Source organism: Lepisosteus oculatus, chromosome 28, assembly GCF_040954835.1.
Source record: "Lepisosteus oculatus isolate fLepOcu1 chromosome 28, fLepOcu1.hap2, whole genome shotgun sequence".
NCBI classification, from domain to species: Eukaryota; Metazoa; Chordata; class Actinopteri; order Semionotiformes; family Lepisosteidae; genus Lepisosteus; species Lepisosteus oculatus.
In genome coordinates this window covers 8,916,153-8,933,926 of record NC_090723.1, presented here as the reverse complement: position 1 = coordinate 8,933,926, position 17,774 = coordinate 8,916,153, and the positions used below count along the sequence as shown (strand labels likewise).

Sequence of the window (17,774 nt, the reverse complement as noted above, 5' to 3'; positions counted from 1 at the left end):
CAGCTTTCGTCGACCGTAACAGACCCGCTAAAATAACACTTCATACGGGCTCGTCTCCATTTATGAGTTTGATTAATTTAACTGACGTCTTTATCCAAGGCTACGTTTTTTTTAGCAATAATGATAGAAGTCGCAAAATACAGGGTTTAAAAAAATAGTCAACATTCAATATTATCAGACAACGCCGTAAGCAAGATGAGAACTCACATGCAAAAGTACAAAACCGATATAAGGCGAATGGGGACAGGGGTATATAACAAGCCATAAAGCGCTTTGCGTATACAGTAAAGGAACAGATCCCTTCATCCACAACTGAGGCGTCGCCCCCACCTGAGTAGGTACGACAGTCACTGTGGAAAATTGCTTAATCGTTTGAATTTTTATTATTGTGATGTATTGTGTCTGGGGGTCGTCCTGGCACGGGGAAGAGGTTCATAATGATGCGTAGGAGGAAAACGTCTCCATTAAGCCAGCGGTGTTTCTGCATTGCCGAACATTTAAGGGGAACTACAGCTGTGGGTTAATTCGTGAGCAGGTGAACAGTCTGTAGTGTCCCACTCTCTCCATGAAAGCGATGCTACTCTCTCAAGTAGCACAGACAGCGGCATTCGAAAAGAGCATGAGCAGCTGTATCCTTCTCATCAAATTCTGTGTGTGAAGATTGTAGTGCGCCTTTTAAAGTATTGCATCTTCCTAAAATAAATATGAGGTGGGTGACTGTCCAGTCCGGGGGCACGTCAGAGCTGTCTTTCTGTCGGAGCGCAGTCGCATGTCTGTGATCCAGGTCGTGAGCATCTGGGCGCGCTGTCTCACACACGCCAGGCCACGGAGTCGGCGAGCAGCAGGACCGAAAAGCAAGAAACCCATTCACGACTTGGCTATTTGACAAACGAAAAATTGAAACATACAGTACATGGAAAATGTTTTTTTGAACCACAGACACACACATCCGCATTCACTGCAAGACTGTTATGTTGCTTACGAAGTAACACATGAATGCAATCCAGAATTAACTGGAAGCGCAAACTGTATATGTTTATTATGGGGATAAATCCAATCACGAGCTGTTGTTGTTTTTTTTTTCGGAGGGGCTGGGTTGTAAATGTGCAGGAATGTGGGCCTGTTCAGGCAGCTGTTTATTCTCAGGTTTAGCAGGCAGGACCAGGGAAGTCTGAGACCAGACGGGGCAGGAGGTTTTCGTACAGGGGTGTCGGGGTGTCGAGTGGGGGGTGGGGGCTCAGCAATGGGCAGTCTGGGCTCTGCAGGGCTGTTCTCTCCCCTGGGGTGCCTGCTCTGCGCCAGGCCTGAGAGCCAGGCCTGTTAATCAAGACAGAAATAATTTACAGCGCTCCCTGGAGACCGAGGGGGGTCAAGGTTCAACTCTGCCATCCCTTCTGGTCAATTAAAACCCATTCAGCTCCGGAGTCCAGCCCCTTTCCTTTGTGCCTATTTATCTATCAATCAGTTACACTTCCAAAAAAAAAGGGAGAAAAAAATTAACCAGAGTCCTATGAATTTATTAATTCATTTTTTCCCCAAGTCCTCCAAGTGTGTGTGGCTTTTGTGATATTATATGCCTTTGAAATAGGGTTTCTTCTATAGTTAGAGCATGCATCATCTGCCTCTAGAAATATTATCTTGTTGTTGTGTAAGTCTTCAGAACCACCATTTTTAATTAAGTACATTTACAGTATTCTGCCTTATCTGTGCCTAATTCTCCTACTCTCAATACTTGGACACCTCTACACATACTGTACTCATTTTATAGAACCTTTACCTAAACCTGGACAGTAGAGTATTCAGTTTGTGCTTGAGCCCAGCTCTCAAACCAGTGTCTGGGCTACAGGGCTCAATTTGCACTCTGAATGCAAACTTTTCTGGGTCAGGGCACTGGAGAATTCCATGTGACGACTCCTTAAGTTCTGATGCAGGCCCAGGGATCAGAACCGAGACACCAGCCCTTCACAAAATACGCACCCAGAGGTTGATGGGAGGGTGTTTTGGCACAGTCTTCTTTCTCCTCTCTGGTGGAAAGTCACTACTGCGCCCGGGTTTGTAGCCTGCAGCTGGGCAGCGGGCCAAGTTTATGATTTAATACCAGCCTTAATTAGTTAAACACGAACTATCAATCAACTTCTTAAAAAAAAAAATGACCTGAAAAATCGCTAACGCTAGGATGTGCAAAATGTTAAAATACTTTTTTTGAAATAAGTATCTAATCATATACAGTATATATACAGCAACAGTACTTTTGTGACCAAGGTTCACAATAAATTGTTAGTAGTTTCAAAATTAGATAAAGTCATGCTTTCTTGTCAAACATGAAGGCAAAATGAAGTTTTATACCTGGAACCGTTGCTAGTATGGTATGGTAAGTATACTGTGGTGCATCAAAAATTTAATAATATCGGAGTCCTTTGTTAAGCAAATATTCGTTTCTTACCGAATGCTCATTTCATGTTAATGAACTGTAACTACAATGATCAAATCAAAATAAAATCAACAATATTTGCTTTCCTAGAACGTGGAGTAACCTCACAACCTTTCCAGGCTGGAAGAAGACCCACTTATCTCTGCCTAGAGTGTAGCATAACACACAGAGCTTCTTCCAAAACCATAATTCCATAAAAGTGACATAGAAAGAAAGTGACTAACAAACAGCTTTTGAATTGAATTAACCTCTAAGGGAATTTGTCTTGCCCATCAAGAGCTCATAACATATATGAGAATAATAAAAAAAAACAGCAACAGTACAGTACTATGATACAAAACAATGTTTAACATCATTGCTCAGTCAGACCTCAATCCAGGATCAGAAGATAAAAAACTGACAATTATTTGGTAAAGCGTCTAAATCAACAATAATATCCCCACCTCCAAACAATCATTTCACTGTTCAACAACTAAATGCTTTTAGGTGTAAATTAAGTAAGTGCTCTCTTACTCCTCTTAAGGTTTGTCCTGTTTGGACTGAACGACACCGTCTCTGGCTCCAGTGCCAGAACCCCACAGGTCACAGCCAGGAGGCCAGTTCTAAAAATCCCAGTAATCTTTCAGGATTCAGAAAAAGCCACATGACCAGAGGACAAATACAGGAACTGGCGAGCCAATTTGACTGGCCAGCGGCCATCCGCTTCCTGGGAACAAATTGGTCCCAGAACTTTATGCTGGCCTTGTCTTGCAGAGGATCTCTAATGAGCTACCTGCGATGGTGCGTCAGTGAAACATGTTCCATACACACACCGGCTGGCCCTGTACAAAAGGGCCTTAGACGTTTTTTTTTTTACTTGTCCTAAAGCTGTTTCCACTTTCTTGAAGACTTCCTGTGGCCCTGTGGGCTTCAGGCTCAGTCTGGGGGCCTGATTGGGGTCAACCATGTTTGACCTCCAGCGTGGTATTAAACAGCCCCAGTCAAGGAGACCCCGCCAACCCCAGTTGTTTTTGTTCAAAAATGACTCAGGTCTCCTAACCAGCGTCTGTACCTGCTCCAGCTTGGCAACGACAGATGTTGCTCTCTGCCTTACCCCCACTGTATGGTATCTCTGGAGCCCCTAGCCATCCCCAGCTCACAAATGAAAAGACATTTCTAATAATTTACTACGCAGTTAACTTCACAGCTCAGCAACTAAACACGCCACTATCAAAATGACTCCAGTGCCCAAAGCTCAAATGCAGTTTTGGGATTTAGGATATTGGCTTCAAAGCATCTAAAGAAAGTATGAAACAGCCGGAATGAGTTTGAAATAACTTACAACGCTTTTTGTAAGCGTTCATTATTTTTTAATTTAATTTATGACGACTGTTTCTTTTTACCCATGACCAGCATTTTTGCCTCCTTCGTCGCGGGAGAGGAAGGCCAGTGTTACCTTCCTCTCCCTCACTCACACACCTACACAATGATACAAAAACACGCATTCACCGCCCCCCACAACCACAAAAGAGCAATCAGGGAACCAGCCGGCTTCCATCACTATAAACCCATCTCCCCCCTCCGTGTGTGTGGTTTCTGAGCGGATGACGAATCTAACTTCCCCAATACGCAGACACAGTCCGAGAGAGGAAAAAAAAACCCAAAATAAAACACAACCCAACGGATAAACAATACGTAACGAACGCCCCCCCCCTCCCCCAAAAGTAAATATTTTTAATTTTAAACAATCTTGTTTTTTTTTAGTACACGAACCCATTTGTAGTCCTTTATTTTGTTTGTTTCTGAAAGTGCTTGGTTTTCCGAGCCTCGGTGCCACGTTACGCCGACACCGGGAAGGAGAGGAGGAGGAAGAGAGGTGGTGGGGGGGTAGGCTGGAAAACACACACACAACAGTTTCCCCTGTAATTTCTGGGAGCATCGCTCGTTTTTATTTTCTTATTTTAATTTAAAAAACACAGCCCCTGAAGTAGGGCAGCCGAGACCGATGCAGTTTTGTCCTCCAGTGTGAACCGTCACACGTCCCGCCGCCAGACCGCAGGAGAGAAGAAGCCGGAGGAGAGAGAGAGAGAGAGGGGGGCAGAAAGAGAGAGAGAGAAACAGAAAGAAAGAGAAAGAAAGGAACAAGGGGGTCACCGGCTGTTTTTTTACCCCCCCTGTCCGGGCAGCAGAGGCCGAACAGCAACAGCAACAACAAAAGAAAGAAAATATGCCGGAGGAGCTGAGACGGTTTCCCTGGGCGCAAACACGATAATGGCAGAGAGATGAGAAGAAAAACTAAAGCCAAGCGCGTCCTCGACCACGAACATGAAGAGGAAGAGGAACAGGACGAGGATGACGAGGACCAGCGGGACGAAATCGACGTAAGAACGGTGCACAGCAAGGTTTTATGTGTATGTAGCAAAAACATTTTCTTCTCTTGCGTGGGTCTGTGGCCGGGGAGGGTCCCCGTTCGCTTTGTTTCCCCTCTTTAAAAGTGGTCGAGGAAAACGCAGCGTTACGTGTGTGAAGTGTTTTTGTGTTGTTGTTGTTGTTGTTGTTGTTGTTGTCGCCTGTGGATGAGCCGCGGTGAACGTCTACACTGACTTCTTCTCCTTTTCCTATTTAAAAAAAAAAAATTAAAACATGTTTGCTTTTTTCCTCTTTCCCCCTTGTTTACAGCACGGGTTGCAGAAGAGAAGGAAGCAGATGTACTCCGCCAAAGAAAAAGCAGACGAAAATTCACCCGACGCCGGCCTCCAGAAGTTGAAAATGAGGGTTGGCACTGCTTAACGTTTTCGTTGTGTTCATGTTTTGTTCCGCAGGGCGAAGTTTGTAAGGTGAGGGTACATGGGGAGAGAATATACTATGTTGGGGGCTCTGCCGTGCTTCAAAAGACACACATAAGGGCAAGACACCTCGGATACGTTTCTTGTTGCTGTTAGCACAGATGGGGTAGGAAATCGACGCAAGAGGCGTGTAAAATACATGAAAGAGTTGGTGTCAGCATGTTAAGGAAGGGTAGCTATGACAGGCTCCCCAAAACAACCCTACAGCACCAGGCCGGGGTGTAGGCCGCTGATTTACAATGTGCAACCACACTGAAAGCAACAAATGTCAAAAAGATTTAAGCGCACGACATATTCTCATGTGGGGGGGGGATTTTAAAATACACCTGCGTGTTTCTTTTTTGTGCTGATCACTGTCGTCATCGTGTGTTTTATTTTTACCAGCTCGGCGAGATGGATATTTCACCAACTGACCAATAAAGTTCATAACTCGGCCATGAGTTGGGTCAAGTACACCCTTTACCAGTTACAGAAAAACTTTCAAAATCGCCTAAAAATTAGGCACCCTTATACATTTTGGTGTATGCACTTACAATTCTGTTACAGATTCAACGTGTTCAGCGCTCAGCTTTTAAGACCCCCCTAATATGAAACACAGTGTGCATAAGGGAGAAGATTAATGTGCCGCAGACACACTGTCAGTTTTCACTCCTCACAAGCAGGCTCACACACTTTCTTACTTCAAAATGTCAGCGTAATTGAGAGCTGAACAGGACCTGTGGTTTTGCCTCCTCCCCTTATCTTGCTATTTGCAAAAACAAGGTTTGTGATGGCTCGGAACATCATGCAGAAGAACCAGCACAGTGCAGTGTTTTGATATATTTGTTTCAGTAAAACAAGATAAAAACGAAGCTAGGAGGCAGACCATGTGAGGGGAAGAAAGTATGGTCTTCCAAGATTGTATTCAGCACGGCCTTCTCCCTAACCCGGGCCTGTAATTTTATAATAAGCAGCATTATAACTGACTGCATCACAATACGTGCCATATCTTATCATGACATGACAGTGTCACATCGTGACAGATTACATATCATAGTATGACATGGACTATATTATCTGTGTATGTTAGGGTTGTCAGCTGATAAAGCTTTCTATGTTGAATTCATGTTGCGTTAGCATAAGTAGGGCAGAACACAATTCTGAGCCCTCCGACTCAGGCCTAGTTCAGCGCAAGATGCTTGAGAATAAACAAAGTTTATTGTCCGATATCTGTGTGTTGGGCCCAGATTTAAAACATGCCTGACTACCAACACAACTGTAAGCAAGTGTTTATAAGCAGGGAACCATTGCCATTTGGAGAAGTTTAGTTTTTCCACACTTTACATTGTTTTATCTTTGCTTACTAGCTACTGGCATGCAACTGCAGAAGAAGAAGCTAAAGGGGTTTAGCCGTTTAAAGCCCAAAGCACCTTGGGATTGCTGGGAGATGGGTCTCAGGTTGCTTGCTTTAAAAAAAGCTGTTCATAATCAATGCAAACATATCTTGTCGGTTTCTGATACCCAACCTCCAGCAGAGCTTTTTTGTTAAGGTTTATGTTATAAAAAGGGTTAGAGAAATGGTTGTAAGGGGATGTTTATATTAATGTTTTTTAAAGTAACAAATCAGGTAAAATGTTTTTTTATGTTACGTAGGCATTTGATTTTGAAAATCCCACCATGGAGAACTTCACGGACAGCGACTCCACCCCAGAGGTAAGCGGATGACGTCGGGCAGGACTTGCTCAAGCTGTCTGCCGCACGCGCAGCTAGAAGACTGGGGAGTGACCACATGTGTCGTTGCAGGACTCTGATTACCTGCAGTCGCGGTCGAAATCGGAGCTGATCGCAATGGTGTTGTGTATGCAGAGAGAAATGGAAAACTTGAAGGAACAAATACGGTGCCTTACAGGTAAAACCAACAAAATTTGCCGGGGGGCTAGACTACATAAGGGGGCTCCACTGTCAGACTCCATTTTCCAACCTGTTCATGCAGCTTAGCGGCATGGGGGAGCCGGAGCCTGCGCTGGTGTGGTGCACCCTGGAGGGGGTGCCAGTCCCTCGCAGGGCACACACACGGACCCAGCAGGGACAGTTTTTCCAGAAGCCAGTTTTCCCCTTGCCTCCGGAGCACCTGGAGGAAACCCACCTGAACACGGGGAGAACGTATAAACTCCACGCGCTGTAGCGCCCCTGGGTCCGGAATCGAACCCGAGGCCACAGCACTGCAAGGCGGCTGGCACAACAGTGCTAACACAGTGCATTAGTTTCCCTAAAACAGGGGCGTCTTCTCTTCACACCTTTGCGGACGTACGCCCCCTGCCCAGTTGTGGTTAAGAACACCTTCACCAGTGGCCTGCCTGGAGAAATAGTTTCTCAGTGAACTCGGAAGGGGTGCCTCTGAGAAATCGGTTTCGTTTACAGTTGGTTATTTGCTATTTTATTAACAGTAGTAAATCTCCTTCAGAGATAGCTTCATGTGCACCAGAGGGAGGGAAGAGCTATTTCTGAAGTATGGCAGATGCCGGACAGGTTCTCCTTTATCTGCTGGAGGCTGTTGAGCTCGATAGAGTGAGGGGAATGATCTTCTTTGGAAGAAGAGGGGTTCTTCTTTTGACATCAGATTGCACAGGAGACATGCCAATCAGACATGTTGCAGTGCTTATTCCTTCACCAGTAATTGGGGTACTGTCATGTGTGTTAATTGCAGCCTGTGGGAAACTGGCGAGGAACTTGGAGGCTCTGATAGAGAGAACTCAGGTGTGGTCCAGTGCAGCTGATAAGGATCCGTCTCCCAGCATGCCTCAGGTGCAGGTGGAAGGTGAGGCCATGATGCCGGCCGTGCTGGCGTCCCCTGCTGTCCTCAATGGGCAGTGGGTAAAGCAGGACTCCCAGGCGCAGGACGGGCAGCCAGAGCCACACCAGGACTCGCAGAGGAATGGACTGCCTCTTTTTCCAGAGGTAAATATGGTACACTGGAAATCTCATCAGAATGGTTACATGAGAGAAGAGGCCGGGTCATTCAGCCTGGTCAAGTTCATTTGGTATTTAGTAATTAACTGAACCAAGGGTCTTGGTTTCTTGAAACGAAACAGGATATTGGCTTCAACAACATGGCTGAGTGGCTTGTTCCACACTCCCACAAACTTGTCTGAAGCAGCTGCACAAGTAGGGTAGAACAGTTTTAATTATTTAAAACCAGGGGGTTGTGGTTAAAGAGGGCAGGGACAGTTAAAAAGAAAAGGCATGACTATTTCTCTTGGTATTTTTAACCATTTTTTTTTGCAAAATGTAAATATTTTGGTGTTTGGTAAATAAGTTGGCGTTTTTTGGTATTTTTTAGTTGAGTATTGGGACTACACACTTGTAAGTACTATATCAAGTTGTTAATAGCTAAAATAAAAAAATAGCAGATGCAATTAGCTTCACACCAATATGATTCTAGGGCTTACAGAGGAAAAGGGAAAGTTTGGCACTTAGGGTTTGAGTCCGCTCGTGTCTTAATTCATTTGTTTTCAGATTCCTTCCCCCTTATTAAAAGGGCCTCTCTTCTCATGAGCACCAGGGTGCCCGCACCGTTTGTCTAAATAAAAGCCGGCTCTTTCACAGGGTTCAGACTGGCAGCACTTACTGAGAAAAACAAATGACAGCGCATTTCGAGCAAATTATTCCAGCCTGTGTTCGGCTGCTTTCAAAGACCTGTTTCTGTTCACGCTTCGAGATTTTTGTAGCGCTAACTTTCAGCCACACAGATTTCACAACAAAGAGAGAAAATGCGAACCTGTTGCAAGGATGGGATTGCTGTAATACTGGTGGTCATCCAGGCAGCTACAGCAGTAAAATAAGCCAAAAGTAAAACATTTCATTCATGGCCTCCTAATAACCCCCATTCCTGAACTGGCTTCATCGCTCTGCTCTCCTCCCCACTGAGAGCTGGTGTGTGGGGAGCGGACTGGAGCATCATCCGGGGGGGGCTGCACACTGGTGGTGGTGGAGGGGATCCCCATTACCTGTAAATCGCTTTGAGTGGAGTGTCCAGAAAAGTGCTATATAAGTGTAAGCAATTATTATTATTATTATTATTATTATTATTATTATTATTATTATTATTATTATTAGTTAACACAGCAGCCGGTTTAATAACTTCTAAGGATGGAACTCGGCGTTCTGCCTTACGATAAGACAGGCACTAACATGACCTCAAGTTATCGCTGTTGCAGCTTGTAACGGTCTCGTTTTGCGTGCCCTTCTCGGACGCCGCCTGTCCTGTTCCCCCTGCCCGCGGCGGGAGCAGTTCATCAGTCTGGAGCTGCTGGACCGCTGCAACACGACCGCCACGGCGCAGAAGCTGACCAACGACCTGCTGCGCGGGCTGTACGAGCGCGAGTGCCTGGCCTCGCACTCCATCTCCGGCATCGTCTACAACAAGAGGGGCCAGCCCAAGCCCGCGCTGCCCGCCGACGAGGTCCAGGCCATACTGAGTACGCGCGCCGCCCAGTCCCCGGCCCGGGGCCGCTGCCCTCCGCCGCGCACGCGGGCATTGGCGCCACGGGGCCGGATCTCGCCACGCCGCCGAGGCCCAGCCGCGTGGCGTCGCAGCAGAGATGTCCCAGCATGCCACTGGAACAGTCCCTAACGGGGCCTTTAGAATGTGTAGGATTGTTCTTTTCTGTGCTAGAAAAGTCTCAGTAAGTCCAAGGCGTGTAGCCCTGCAGGTCGCAGGCCCGTCTGGGAGTCTGACAGGCCAGGCAGTTAAAGCTACAACGTTAACTGTTAGAGCTATGACTGTCTCCAGCAGAAAGGCAGGTTGCAGTTGTGAGGAAGGTGCAATCGCTACAAATAGGAAAATTGTAAGGGTTCCTACCTACATCTTAGCAGTCTAGTATCAGTTCTGTCAAGAGATAGCTGCCTGTGTGTTATGGTATACTGGGATTATTAGTGAATTTTAAATGGAATTGATATATTTTGTACTTCTCAGAGACACAGGCTCTTTGCTGTCTAAGGATTAGAAGGGGATGTTTAAAATCTCTTTATTTTCTGATAAGCGTTCCAGCTGCACAGTGATCTAGATGATCCCAATGGAAGAAAAGCTCTGGACGTTTCCTCCTTGAGGGGACTTCTCACATATTTGGGGGTTTTTGTCTACATCAGGGAAATCCCTTCCGGAAGACTCGCAGGCAGACCCATTAGACATCAAATAAATCTTTCCTCCTTAAGCCATCTTTGATAATGGACCAGCATTCCAGACTGCTGTGAGCTGCTTGTTTCTCGAGGAGCCTGGCCCTGGACAAGCGCTGATGGTGAAAGGGGAGGGAGATGTGAGGTGTTAGTGAGGGCCGCTGGTGCAGAAATGCTAAAGGCAAAGAACCAAGAGAGGAAAGAGACCTCGAGAGGAGAGAGGACATCAAGTCGTGATAAAGTGCAAAACGCCCGTGCAGATTAAAGTAAACTTTTCTAACACATGATCAGAGCAGCGATGTGAACTGACTGTCTTTTTTTTTTTTTTTCCTCTTTTGAAACACAAAATGCTCCTCCAGGAACGGTGCAGTATTTCTTCCCAGGCAAGACCGATGCCGAAATCAAGGGCTACATCCGTCAGAAGCTGCAGAACGAAGCGAAGAGGCTGAGGAGGAAGCCTCACCTTTCGGCCAAGACGGAGGTGCGGGGCGAGTCCTCGCCCGATGACCCGGCGTACACGTAGGACCCCCGGGCCCGGCCCGACGGGCTCCTGGACGCTGCGCCGCAGACAGCTGCCGCCGCCGCCCCCCTATCCCCCACCTCCCCCACCCCCCCCCTGTCCGCAGAGAGGGAGCATCCTGTGTGGTGGGACGCAGGCAGAGAACTTCAAACACGGATGAGCGGAGCGCTTGAAAGACAAACCCCAGCAACGAGGAGGCACGCCGACAGGCTGAAAGCCAAGCGGGAGTTTGAAAGTTTGATAGGCGGGGGTGGGGGGGGGAGGAGAGAGAGAAACAAATGTGTGTTTGTGGACCCCCTGGAAGATTTTTCCCCCCCTCTTTTTTTTTTTATGGACTGTCTCATGCCAACAACTGAAAGAACTTTTCTTCCCCCCTTCCTGTTTGTTTTGGGAAAATGACGAGACCGTGCTTGCGTTGATCAGCCAGTTCCTGCTGTGATTGAAGGCAGGTTAGAGTTGTAGACTTACCCCCTACCCCCCCAGCGCTGGATATTTAGGGGGGCAGACAGGAGTAGCTGTGATCAAATTGCTCTTCTGTATCAGACCCGTTTTATTTTGTACCGTATATAAAGCAAAAGGATCCGCTTCAGAGGCCTGATCGTGTAATAAAAGTTTAAGTATGTGATTCTCCTTAAACTGTGTTTTCAGTGTATCTCTGATTTGATGTATCTTTTCTGGTCTCTTATTAACTCAGCTTAGAATTAGTTATTTTTTTAATTTTTACTTTTTTTTTTAATCAAGTCTCGACTATTACTAATTAAATAATGTTTGGTTTTCAACTATTTCTCAGTCTTTTCTGGTGAATGTATCGATACAGGTTTTTGCTGTATTTGCTGATAAAACATCCCTGGGTGAGGATGTGTGCTACACTTTAAATCCCCAGCCTCGTTTTATATAAAGGCAAACCTGCCGTCTGTGAACAGGATCATACAACTTGCATTCAACGCATCTTAATTCTAACAAAGAGCACAATAAGAAACAAATACAATTACGGAATACTATCAGCTACAGCCAACTTTATTACATGTGGGCCTGTTCAAGGTACAAATGTTGCAGTTTATGAAATTGCCCATCTTCTTCAGCCACTTTGAAAGAAGCAGGTTACAGGAGTTTCTAGAAGCCGTGCCTGAACATCAACCAAAAGATTTTTAAATCTCTATTTAAGCAGTTATTTTATACCAAGATCTGCCGATCAGCTATGCAGAATTAATGCCTGCCAGTATTTAAACTAAGCATAAGTGTACTATTGTACCTAGTGACCTAAGACACTTAAGAGGACAGCACTTGGGCTTATGAATAACCCTGCAATCTCTACCATACGCTGTAATTCTGCAGTTGCTCTCTTTGAATGGCTGGTAATTATGATTAAGCTTTGTTTAGTAAAGTTAACAGTGTAAGTTGTTACATGCTGTGCTTTTGCAACCTAAGATTAAAAAGATCACCCAGGTAACACATTAACGTCTGAAATGGGATATATAAAAATAATTTTAAATAGCAGTAAAGGACTGGAAAAACAAGTCATATCTAAGGATTGCTTGTAAACTAAATTGAATCATCTGTGTCCTCTACTGCTCTGTATCCACACTCTTGTTTCTGTGCAGTATACAGTTTGTAATTCCAGCTCACACATTTTTTGCACAGCATGATAAATGTTTTGTTTCCAATCTGAAAATTGCTTGTCCTGCTGTATAGGGTCAAATGACCTCCAGTAACTTATGCAGATGAGTGAGCACAACAATTTACCTTGGCTGACCGATCTGAAAGTCCAATAAGAGCTCTCCAAAACAGGAATTTCCAGAGGAACAAATAGGTTAGCAATGGTGGGTTATATGTGCACATGCTTTAGCAGCTCATGTATTTTCAAATCAAGGGTTTAAAACCAAAGGGAATCTGGTCTCTAATTGTATTTGTGTTGATTTCTTCTGCTGTTCGTCGGGTGGCCGTTGTGAATAAATTGCAGATAACCAGAGCAGAAATCTGAAGTCCTGAACTGTTGCAGTTTCACTTGCACTGCATAGTGCTTGTCTGCTCCACAGTGTGTCTCCTCATCTGGAGGGCACACCCTGCAGCAGGTGACCTGTTTGCAATGTGCTATTCGAATCTCGCCTGCAGTGTAAAGCTGAACTAAATTACCCTCTGGCTCACTGTTGCTCTAAGATCACTTTATTGTTTACATAATAAAGCCAATTTTATTATACACAAGGAATTTGTATTTTCGCAAACCCCAACTCTCCATGAGACACACAGGAACACAGCCAGGGAGAGAGAAGCTTGGGGTCAGAGCGCAGGGTCAGCCATTTATACGGCGCCCCTGGAGCAGTTGGGGTTAAGGGCCTTGCTCAGGGGCCCAGCAGAGTAGGATTCCTCTGCCGGCCGCGGAATACGAACCGGCAACCTTCCAGCCACAGGCTCAGATCCTGAGCCACAGTGCTACCGCCCCTTATGTAAGGCTTCAAGAAGACAGCACTTGAAGTGCAGTTTAACATCATGCATGCTGGGATTGGTCACTGGAGACCCTGTCGTACTGGAGAAGACCAGAACAATGTTGTGGGACTCGGCTTTAACAGAAGAGAAGCACCCAGTGACAACATTGTGTAGCTCTCCGTGCAAGAGGTTCTGAAGGCTACGTTTGATTTCTTTGTACACGCAGTGCCCAGGCGTGAAATCTCCGCCCTTCCCCTTTGCTAGCGCTGTCTCAAAACCCTGTGCTCCGCTCCGCCTGGTTACTCACTGTTTATTTGTGTTCACTCAGTCCGCACACACGAAATAGTGCTTTCTGACTGGGGGGGGAGGGAGGGGCGCAGTGTGGTCTGGTTGCAGTCTCTGGTTAGCTCAGGCCGAAAGCCACTTCCACATGTGTGACACACCAGCAATCTGATCGCAGTTAACTTCAGACAGCCAGCCCGGCGTGGTCTGTGAATCTGGCAGTGTTGACAGAGCAAAGGGAGCTCGGGAGGCTTGACAGTGTTTGTTCAACAGCATCGCTGTTTAATTAGGACTGAAAGCAACTCACAACTGCTTTACAATGGCTCACAGAGATCACCAAAAATGTCAGAAAAATTAACAGCTCGCACAGAAAAACAAACTGCTGTCCGGATGAGGGCTGGATTCCGCCAGGAAAGCCTGAGGCTGCATGAAATTAAGGGAAAATAATGACCAGGAAACAAAACAGCCCATCCCCTAATACAGTGCTACCTGGACTACTGGGGATGCTCTGAAGCTCTGGATTAAATCTGGAAAACATACATCGTGCCATACCTTACAGGCGGCGCCTTCTGCCCAGCAACCTTTACTGTTAGAAAAGAAGCAGGCCTTAAGATTGAGAGATCCCTTGTGAAAAGCTGGGCCCTGAGCAATACCATTCCTGCATTATCTTTCAATGCTGAGAGGGATTAAAAATGCAGCAAATCCTGCAAGTTCCAACACTCCCTCGCAGTGTTTATGAATGCCTCTCGGTACGTTTTTGGGATAAAAGTAACCATCTTTGCAGGGGGAGCTGTAATCCTCCTATTTCTTCCTAGAAACAGGGAGAAAGCATTTCTCACACACCAAGTCAGGACTCTGGGCCCAGACAGACGTGGCTCGTTCAGTCTGGTGTCCGTCTGGTCTCATAAATCTCCTGGCACGCCAACGTCAGAGAGCCTCTCTGCTTTACCGTACTTTTTTTAACGACCTAGGAGACCCAGAGGATTTTAAAATCCAGCCTGGCCTTGAGATGTGTGGAAGTCTGGGAGAAGGCATGGAAAAGTAGCTCCAGTTTCATTAACATCTCTCTACATCTTTGTCGACATGATCCATTTTATTTTCCAACCCCCAGTAACACCGCTTTCCAGAATTTTCCGATAGGAAACGCAGGGTGTGCCCAGAAATCGACCTCAAAGGCCCTTACTGTTACCTCCGGCGGGATTTAATTCTCCAGATCCTAAAAAATTCACACGAAATGACACGATAAATGCGCTGGCAAAAACCGACGCGCCCACAATTGTGTATAAGTGTTAAAAATCGAAGGATACTTAAAGGTACTAAAAACAAAATTAGTGGAGGAAACAGACTGTGGAAAGCGCGCACAGACGTTGTGTGGCAAAGACCGGGTCTCAGGCAGCCGAACGCGCCCTGAGACTGTCTGACTGCGCCGCGCTCACACTGAGCTGTTCCGCAGCAGCCCAGCAGGACAGCCGTGGGCTTATTTAAAACCGGCCGGGAAGTAAATTGAGATTAAATATCCCCATTGAGACTTAATATCTTATTTATAATGATGCCCTCATGGTAAGAGTCGAAAAACACTGAACGCGTGCTAAATCGGAGCACGGCGAACACGCCGTGCCAGCCGGCGGGGTATGGCGCGATTATATGCAACATTTATCTTTCATTTATCTTTCGTTTCGTGTCAGCCCCTTCCAAAACAAACCCTAATCCAAAACCGGGAGAAGACTTTGAAGTTGAAGATGACACTTTAGGACTGTTCAGACTGGAAGTCAGAAAGCCGTGAAGCCCACAGCACGTGTTCGGTTTTGGATCAGATGAATCGAAAGAGCAACCCTTCCTAGAAACAAACGAACTCATGCATTGTTTTGGTGCTAGAAGAAATAAAAAAAGTGTGTCTCCCCCCCCCAGACTTTTAGGTCTGTCCTGCGGAATTGGGTTAAGAGGATATAAGGTGAAATTTTTTAAAGGAAAAAAGAGACAGACGGTCCAAGCCTAAGAGAGTCTTAAAACCTCTCTTGGTAAAGGCGCATTCACACAATTAGAGACCAACCAAACACAGTCGTCTGTGAAAAGCGGTCTGAAACAGAAGTCAGACTGTAAAAGCGCTGCAGGAATGTTTGGCTAGTCAACATTTCGGAGCCTCTCCGCCAGTCCTGTTATGGCCTGAGTGAATTTCTAAAGTGATTTACCTTACATTCCCCTACAGGGCTGTGAAAAGACGAGACAGAGGAAACTCTGTTTTTACAGCTTTGCGGCAAGAGTTATCAGTTTTCCTGCTCCATCGGGCTGGCTCCCGTGAACACCATGTTCCGAACTACTATCATTTTCCTTTTTTGCCTCTTTGTGTAGGTTTTTTTTTTTGGGGGGGGGAGGTGGGGAACCGGGAAAGTCTTCTCCATCTCTGCCATTGTGCGTGCACGTACGCGTGTGTGTGTGTGCGCGCGAGAGAGAGAGAGAGCGAGGAGGGCAGCCCCCTCGTGGGACTGTGCTGGAGGTGTGGGGACAATGTGTGCCGTATGGCAAGTGCAGGGGAGATGGAGGTAATCAATGAGTGAGGAAGACAGGCAGCGCATTGACAGCAGGAGGCCTAGGCCTGTTGCCTTGGCAACCCCGGCCTACTGGGCCCCCTCAGCCTGGGCCTAGCAGAGATTCTGCAGCCTAACATCTGCCTCCCAATGGGCTGTGGGGAATTGAGAGGGAGAGCAGATGAGGACCCTTAAAAACTGAGCAGAGAGAGAGAGGGAGAGAGAGAGACAAATTAGGCCAGTTGCCCAATGAGAGGAGTGGAATTTATTTATTATCACGAGGAAGAGGTTGTTCCACAGAGCGGTTTGATTAATGTCCAGGCCTCCATCTTGTCAGTCTGTTTTTGTCTACTGAAAGGAAAACAAAGCACAGGGGGGGCTGTTTTTAATGGGAGCAGCTCTCTTCCCTTTTTATGTTGCCTCAGCCTGTCAGTACTGATTGATAGCTCAGACAATGATTGGACAGACCCCAGCTATCTGTTTATCACAGGCATCATCTGAGGAGGAGAGAGAGGCAGGGGCTGTAAATGGCTGAGTTAGAGCGAGAGAGACTGAGGAATTGAATCCTCCAATTACAAAGACAGAGAGGCAGAGGGAGGCCAGGAAGATGAATTTTGAGTGTGCTTGTGTGTGTGCGCGTTTACAATATCCATTGGTACCTGCAGTTCATACAGCATTCCCACTGTTCATCCCCAAACTTAGGTAGATTCTCAATAAATTCTAGAGCTGCTATATTTTAACTTTCATGAATGTTAAGCACTTTGTAAGATCAAGTTTGAGATTCTTAAACTGTGCCTGATTCTGATAATCAGCAATTATCAGATGGCATCAACATTAGATGCATTTCAGTGCATTCCTTTTGAATTAACAGTAAAATTAAGCGAGCAACATCTGTAATGGCTCCATTAACAACTGCAATCTATACCGAACACTGATTGCAAACTGCAAAAAGGGAATGTCCTTTTCTGCTTTGAAATAAATGTTTCGATTTAATTTTTTTTAAAAAATGAAACCTGAAAAAGTTTTTTATTTCATGTGACGCTCTTTGGAGTCCATTTGCAGCCTGAGTCACTGTCTGGTTGGAGCCCCCATGGTTTTCTGCAGGTGCCCCAAGTTTCCTCAATCCTCTGGCACACTCAGTGCCTTCCCTAACTCTCATTTCCACAGCAGACTGGCATCCTGTCCTGGCGGAGACCAGTCAGGTGACCTCAGTCGCACCTTGAGCGGTCTCTGGTCACTTTTTACCCCCTGCCCGATGGGAGAGGGAGCGTATTCACAGCACCTCCGCGGGGCAGCTCTCAGACAGAGAGGCTCATTGTTCAACGTGGACCAGCGGACCTGAGCAAGGAGGGTTTAGTCTCTGTGCCTGTGTGGAAAGTCCTGAGCTGCCGCAGTGCCTATCTCAGGGGTGTGCACTAGGTGGCGCCTTCTTTTCTGTTTAATTCTAAAACCACAGATTTCTCAATTCTGGCATCGTGTTCATTAGAATTGCTTCAGAATTACTCTAACGAGAAAGGAATGCACTGAAAATGTTCCTGATGTTGGCTAATTTAAGTCTCCCTCTGGAGAGTTCGCATCAGGGATGCCCAGGTTTAGTTTTCCAGGTCTCCTTA

The 17,774-nt window shown here is 46.2% G+C and overlaps 1 protein-coding gene across 3 annotated transcripts; it reads left to right on the top strand.

The window, feature by feature from the left end:
• The first annotated feature begins 4,232 nt into the window (after positions 1 to 4,232).
• On the top strand, positions 4,233 to 11,566 carry LOC102690228 (BEN domain-containing protein 6). 3 transcript variants are annotated; one of them, XM_015362380.2, is made up of 7 exons: positions 4,242 to 4,821; positions 5,090 to 5,185; positions 6,889 to 6,948; positions 7,039 to 7,144; positions 7,943 to 8,193; positions 9,527 to 9,713; positions 10,770 to 11,566. In XM_015362380.2, the coding sequence occupies exons 1-7, from the start codon at positions 4,693 to 4,695 to the stop codon at positions 10,931 to 10,933; spliced, it is 993 nt and encodes a 330-aa protein (XP_015217866.2). In that variant the 5' UTR covers positions 4,242 to 4,692; the 3' UTR covers positions 10,934 to 11,566. The 3 variants fall into 3 exon arrangements, with proteins under 3 accessions (XP_015217868.2, XP_015217866.2, XP_015217867.2); XM_015362381.2 differs by having other exon boundaries at positions 4,246 to 4,791; XM_015362382.2 differs by lacking the exon at positions 10,770 to 11,566 and having other exon boundaries at positions 4,233 to 4,821; positions 9,453 to 9,686.
• The last annotated feature ends 6,208 nt before the right edge of the window (positions 11,567 to 17,774 follow it).